Raw genomic sequence first — 7370 nt, 5'->3', positions numbered from 1 at the left:
ACACATGGGACCGGGGGGGTCACATATGGGACCGGGGAGGTCGTACATGGGACCAGGAGGTCGTACATGGGACCAGGAGGTCGTACATGGGACCAGGAGGTCGTACATGGGACCAGGAGGTCGTACATGGGACCAGGAGGTCGTACATGGGAACAGGAGGTCGTACATGGGAACAGGAGGTCGTACATGGGAACAGGAGGTCGTACATGGGACCAGGACGGGGCCTGTGTGAGTTGCCTCCTGGTGTTTGGAGTCTCGGTAATCTCCAGCGGCAATGTCATGTGACCCGCCACTTTAATGGAACCTATTGTTGTGCACGCACACAGATGTGGACAGTGTTGTCACCCTATACCAGGAAGCATATGAAGGAGGACCATCTTGGCAGGATCACCAGAGATGATCCCAGTTACAGCTGCAGATTTACAGATAATTGAAAACGAATTTTGAAAATGACATTAACATGTTCAACATCAGAGACTGAACCTGAGCTGCTCTGAACACGGAAGCTACCCAATCAGCTGCGGGTCGGTTTCCCACCCCGCAGCTGACCATAAACAAAAGGGCTGGGATACATGTGCTGACATCATTGACCTTATATGGCCATATCAATTAAAGATAATGTGGCCATATAAGGTCAATGACATCACTGCACCCCGCCCCTTTCCTTACATTCAGGGAATTCCCCCGGCCACGGCTGACTGGGTGACAGATGGAGATTCCCTCCGGGTTTAGAGGAGCTCCTTCTGTGTCTGGAGGAGACCAGCTCTGGTCCGAACCTCAGCTCATCCCTATTCAACATTGATGAGGTTTCAAGCGTTTGGATTCCCGTCTACAACCGCGAGGTGGTACTTACTCAAGATGATGAACACGGTCTTCATCAAGTTGATCATGGTCTCCCGGTACTTGGGTTGGAACGACGTGTGCTTGGACATCCTCACCATCCTCCTCTTGACGTATATGAAGATATGCATGTACACCACCATCATAATCAGGAAGGCCACCAAGTTGGACACGGCCCAGAAGATGAGATAACTCCGACTGTAGAGAGGGGCCATCCGCGAGCAGCTCGTGAGATCGCAGACGCAGTGCCAGCCGAACGACGGGATGAGACCCAACAACAAGGCCGCCAGCCATATGCAGGCTATGAGGATGCAGACCCGCTGGTTGGACATCTTACTATGAAGCTGCATGGCAAACACCGTCTGGTGGCGCTCCACGGCTATGGCCAACAGATTGGCCACCGAGGCCGTCAGGCTAGTGTCCAGCAAGCTCTGGCGGAGCAGCCACGTTTTCACAGTCAGGGAGGCCGTCCGTGGCCCTGTGTGGAACATGAGGTACGTGTAGGCCACGCCGGCGAACAAATCGGCGGCGGCCAGGTTGCCTAGCAGGTAGTAGATAGGATAGTGGAAGCGTTTGTTGATTATAATGGCCGTGATGACCAACATGTTGGTCAAGATGACAAAAACGCACACGGTCAGCCCCAGGCCGACCACCAGAGCGTCCTTCGGCCTCCATACCGTCGACAGGTTCTTCCCGCTGTTGTTGTAGAAGAAGTCAATGCTTTTATTGAAGAAACAATGCGCCATCTTGACGGGCTCCAGGAATCCTGAAATAAAAAAGGTGAAAACGCTGGTAAAAATGACCGATAATCCGCCGAACATTCCAAACCCATTCCAATCATGCGGAAAATTAACCCCTTCATGGCCGAGGCTTTTTTTTCCCCTTTGGTTTTTGCACCCATGTTATAATCCACTGAGAGCTGTGACAAGATCGAGAAGTGAGCGAGCGCCGGTATGTGTTCGCTCACCTCCCGATCTACTGAGCCGACCTGTGACAGTCTCATTGTCACAGGTCGGCTTAGAACTATGAGGTGAGTGGAAATCAATCATGTCATAGTTCTCCTTTAAGGCCTGAAAACTTACTTAGAGGAGAACTATGGTTCGACGTCGGGATCCGCTTCGGTGTCTCAGTATATAGGGAGCTGTAGCTCTCTATATACTGAGCTTAGGGTGATGGGAGGACGCTAGTTTGTGTCCTCCCGTTACCCTAAGGAGAACTATGGGGTAAAACACTGACCCCATAGTTCTCCTTTAAAACCCCCCAAATATGATATAGTTTCTGAAAGCCGAGACCCTGTAGAATAAAATGGCGGCAGCTGCAGATTTTTTTGTTTGAACGATATTAACGCAGCCTCTTATCAAACCCCAAAGATTTTGTGGAAAATGCACTTAAGTTAAATTAATTGCCCGAAATACAATAAAATACCAATTTTTTTACATAAAATATAAAAGAGGAGGTTACAACGAGTAAATAGATACCCGACATGCCCGGGTTAAAAATGGTGTGCGTCTGTGAAAAGGCGACAATATTCAGTACCCCAAAAAGTCCATTTATAAGCCCCCTACAGGTCATCAGTTTAGAGATACGTGTAAATATTGGCCCCGGAATCATTGCTCTCAGTCCGGCGTGTGCGGCGATACCCAACATGTGAAGCGCGATGCTGGCTCCAACACTCCCAGTGCAGCCAGATTGGATCTGATCAGTTCAGGTGTCAGTGGCGCTGATCCAAAACGTCTCCATTTCATTTCTGTTACATTTTTGCATTGAAGCCTGCAGAGCATTGCTTTCACATGACTGCGAGTACGATGCACTGCCTCCCCCCCCCACCCCGGGCTCAGCCTGCATGTAGGTGTGAAGTGGCCCTGAACTACGTCGGTGATGGAGGAGGGATCGCTGGGAGTGCTCTCTACAAGTTCCGCCCACTGCGTCGATTAACTAACTTGTAGCAAAAGAATGTAAAGAGTAACAAAACTGGATGACTCCGCCCACTCACACAAAAATCGGGGTTCCCCCAGAGGATGCGCCCTATGATTCAGGGAAAGGGGGGAGGTTTGGGGGGTGGGATATGGGTCAGTGTTTCATTTTACACCCCAAATAAGTGTGTAAGCGCCGTTCACACTGCTGCTCCCTCTCCTTGTGCAGGGTGACTGGTCTAGTCTCCGCCCCCTCCTGTAATAAAGACCGCTCACTGCTGCTCTCTCTCCTTCTGCAGGGTGACTGGTCTTGTCTCCGCCCCCTCCTGTAATAAAGACCGCTCACTGCTGCCCTCTCTCCTTCTGCAGGGTGACTGGTCTTGTCTCCGCCCCCTCCTGTAATAAAGACCGCTCACTGCTGCCCTCTCTCCTTCTGCAGGGTGACTGGTCTTGTCTCCGCCCCCTTCATCAGGTTGCAGCGTCTCCTCTCCGGCTGGATCCGGTTTGGTTACAATGTAATCTTAATGAGACGACAATTAGGAGATAAGATTGCGAAGTCTTCAATTATAAAAAGCGAAAGGTGTCACCGGCCCTCCCCCGCACACGAGGACGATGACAGCGATTAGACGCTCATTTACTGACAGACGCCGTCACTCATTGGCAAAGCGCATGTCGGGGGGGCCGCGCCGGGTCCCCTTCGTCAGGCTCAGAGATGAGCGGGCCTGGCAGGGGCTCAGTGTGGAGTGCCGGTGACACCTTTCGTTTTCGGTCTACATGTGACGGCGCCACCCGCGTCTTCTTCTGGGAATCCCGCTAAGGAGTGCCGCCTTCAATTATCAGACGCGGCGGATTCCTCCGGACAATGCGCGTCCTTGTCGCAGCGAGCGTCCGCGCTGGGCTCCTGGATCTGACTCTCGTGTTAATAAAGAGCCGCGTTTGTTTCATCCGACCCGCCGGCGAATCACCTCCATCTATTTATATCACAACGATGACGACGACGACGACTGGGGAGATTTCCCGTCACTTCTCGTCCAACAGGAAAAACAGGAAGTACCTGTGTCCCATTGGGGAGATTTCCCGTCACTTCATGTCCAACAGGGAAAACAGGAAGTACCTGTGTCCCATTGGGGAGATTTCCCGTCACTTCATGTCAAATACCTACAACAGGAAATATATGTGCCCCACTGGGGAGATTTCCCTTCACTTCCTTTCCATGAGCCACAAAAGGAAGTATCTGTGTCCCATCGGGAAGATTTATCATCACTTCCTGTCCAATAGCCATAAAAGGAAATATCTGTGTCCCATTGGGGAGATTTCACGTCACTTCCTGTCCATGAGCCCAACGGGGGATACAGACCACAATGAAAACCTGACAGGGGATCTTATCCCTCTCCGCCACATCCAGAATAGGAAACACTTCCTGTCCAACAGCCACAAAAGGAAGTATCCGTGTCCCATTGGGGAGATTTCCCGTCACTTCCTGTACAATAGCCACAAAAGGAAGTATCTGTGTACCACTGAGGAGATTTCCCGTCACTTCCTGTCCAATAGCCACAAAAGGAAGTATCTGTGTACCACTGAGGAGATTTCTCATCACTTCCTGTCCAATAACCACAAAAGGAAGTATCTGTGTCCCATCGGGAAGATTTACCATCACTTCCTGTCCAATACCTACAACAGGAAAGATATGCGTGTCCCACTGGGAAGGTTTCCCTTCACATCCTGTCCAACAGGACAAATATACTTCCTTTTGTTGCTGTCAAACAGGAAGTGACAGCAAATCTCCCCAATAGGACACAGATACTTACTGTTGTGACTATAAGGGACATTTTCCATCACTTCCTGTATAACAGCTACAACAGGAAGTATCTGTGTCCCATGGGAAAGATTTTCTGTCACTTCCTGTCCAATAGCCACAACAGGAAGTGAGAAGAAATGCCTCCAAAGAGAGGGAAAACCCTGGTCAAGGTCACCAGAGCTAGTGTCCCCGTTGGAAGATTTCCCATCTAATTCTGTTCTGGTGACACCCATTCAGTGGTAACATTCACCAGGGTGAATAGAGAGGGTGAATCTCCCCAACGGGGACACAGGCAGCCATAAAAACCTGACAGGGGGTCTGATCCCTCTCCACACCATGCAAAACTAGAAAGAAAACCTGGGGCCCCTGGGGCTGGGGGAAGAGTCTGAAGGAGAACGCGCACTGCACCCAGCAGGCACTGATCACGGTTGCGATGCTCTGCAGCCTCTACTGCAAGAATGTAACAATTGCTCGTTTTTTATGTCACCAATCCGGGTGCAATGATTACATTTTATTCTGAAAAGGTGGACTGTGCCTTTAAGGGACGGGAGGGTGAAAAATCTGCACAAGGAAAGTCTGGTCACATGACCTGTCAAAGTCACGTGACTGCGCCCGCATCCGATCACAGACCAACCAAACTTTGGTGACATGCCAACTATACATTTTATATAACATGTTCCAGTTGCTCTTCTCCCCTCCCCCCCCCACCATGAGAAATGAACAGGAACGCTCACCAGATCCGATCCAAACCCCGGCCATACACCATACAATCCGATTGCGCAATCTCCCATAGATCTACCATCAACCATGTAGAAGAAGGGCCGGCCTGATGGGATACTCATTGAAAGCATTGTTTGGGTTTGTCCTTATATTACATAGTTTTGGTAAAGCTCAACACACATTACAATCCGATTGTACAACCTCCATCAGATCTGCCAACCAGTATGCAATGCAAGGGCCCGATTGGATATGAATTGGTTGGATAGTTCAGGTAGGTCCTCATATTACACTAAAGTCGATTGTAACATGTATGGTGACCCCCCCCCAAAGTGTGTTCCATGCAATGTAGATGCCCTGCGGGGGTCCATGAGAACCCCTCAGCTTTCCCCTCAGCTTTCCCCTAAGCAAGCCCAGCTACCAGAAGTCGCCCTCTGTCCCCCCCACCCGGGCTGTAGGCCGGCCCGTGCTGGTCGGCCATCGAGACTTCTGAAAGCTGGACAGTAAATGAAAGCTCAATCATACGACTAAACACCGAATCTGGGTGACCGTGGCCCCGGATGGAAAGTCTCGGTGTCCAGGGCCGGTCATGGGCCCTAATGGCTCATATGAGGGGTTACATGTCGGTGGCGGTCATTGATCTGAGCCAAGGTATAACACTCCGCACAACGCATGTATGGGGCAAGTTGCCCCACTGGTCACAACTGCAGATCCTGGCTGATGGCCTCCATGGATGAACCTTCAAGGGGCAATGATGGCCCCCGTGGATGAACCTTCAATGGGCAATGATGGCCCCCGTGGATGAACCTTCAATGGGCAATGATGGCCCCATGGATGAACCTTCAATGGGCAATGATGGTCCCCGTGGATGAACCTTCAATGGGCAATGATGGTCCCCATGGATGAACCTTCAATGGGCAATGATGGCCCCCGTGGATGAACCTTCAAGGGGCAATGATGGCCCCATGGATGAACCTTCAATGGGCAATGATGGCCCCCATGGATGAACCTTCAAGGGGCAATGATGGCCCCCATGGATGAACCTTCAATGGGCAATGATGGCCCCCATGGATGAACCTTCAATGGTCATATCGATAGGTCTGTGGCTACCATGAGATGACATCAAAAGGTCCAGTCCTGATCTAGTGTCACCTTTCAGAAGCTGCTCCCTTCACCTTCATACTCCGGCCCTTCCCAACCCAAGTCTATGGTCATGAGATGTTGTTCCCCATCTCACCTCTTCGTTATTCAAAGTCCGACTCCCATAAATCCAAGAAGACCCATCATCTCACCTCTGTAGACCGTGGCCCATGTCAGCCCGTAGATGCCCTCTGCTCCCTTCACCTTCATACTCCGGCCCTTCCCAACCCACGTCTATGTCATGAAACGTTGGCCCCCATCAGCGTCACCTCTTCGTTATTCAAACTTCCAACTCCCATAAATCCAAGAAGACCCATCATCTCACCTCCGTACACCGCGGCCAACGTCAGCCCGTAGATGCCCTCTGCTCCCTCATTCCTTCCATGGGGACTCCAGCAGCCTCACCTCCCCCCCTCCGGAACACTCCAGATACACAAGCCACTACCTGCAGCTCCGAGCCCGACTCTTACCAAATACCAGCTACCAGGTGTGTCAGGTAGGAGGACCTCACCTCGGAGGAGTCACACCTTCCCGCTCAGGTTACAGTTAACACATTCCTGCCCGGCGACGACACAAGAGCTGCACAATCCACGCTCATCACTCGGCTCCTCGGCAGAAACTATCCCTTTAAGTTAACCCTTGCAGTGCCGGGGGCAGCCCCATCGCAGGGGTTAACTCTTTAGATTCCTGGAGTTCCTCTGTATGAACACCTATACCGTTGCCAGGATGTGGTCGGGGGGGTGCTGGAATCCATTATATCGTCCTAAGAAAGGACAAGTTGGGTCTACGAGCAACAAGAACAGAGCAAAAACAGCTACAGGCGTCACCAGACCTCGAAACCAGGTCACTTCCTCTACAAAACTTCCCCATTGCTATGTGCTCTAGGGGCTCCAATGAAAGAAATATACTCACCTGATCCGCATTCCTGCCTGGCTGCTAGACCGGTTCCCGCAGCCTCTTCT

General features: G+C 51.3%; 1 protein-coding gene across 1 annotated transcript in view; it reads right to left on the bottom strand.

The window, feature by feature from the left end:
* LPAR2 (lysophosphatidic acid receptor 2) overlaps window positions 1-7370 on the bottom strand; it is a 36944-nt gene that overhangs the window by 18296 nt on the left and 11278 nt on the right. Inside the window, exon 2 of the mRNA XM_018572342.1 lies at window positions 854-1606. Within this exon, the coding sequence (XP_018427844.1) occupies window positions 854-1606 (753 nt within the window). The remainder of the gene's footprint in view (window positions 1-853; window positions 1607-7370) is intronic.

This window comes from Nanorana parkeri, unplaced genomic scaffold (assembly GCF_000935625.1).
Source record: "Nanorana parkeri isolate BGI_ZX_2015 unplaced genomic scaffold, ASM93562v1 scaffold2005, whole genome shotgun sequence".
NCBI lineage: Eukaryota > Metazoa > Chordata > Amphibia > Anura > Dicroglossidae > Nanorana > Nanorana parkeri.
Note: the sequence above shows the minus strand (reverse complement) of the source record. Positions and strands in the feature narration are given on the sequence as shown.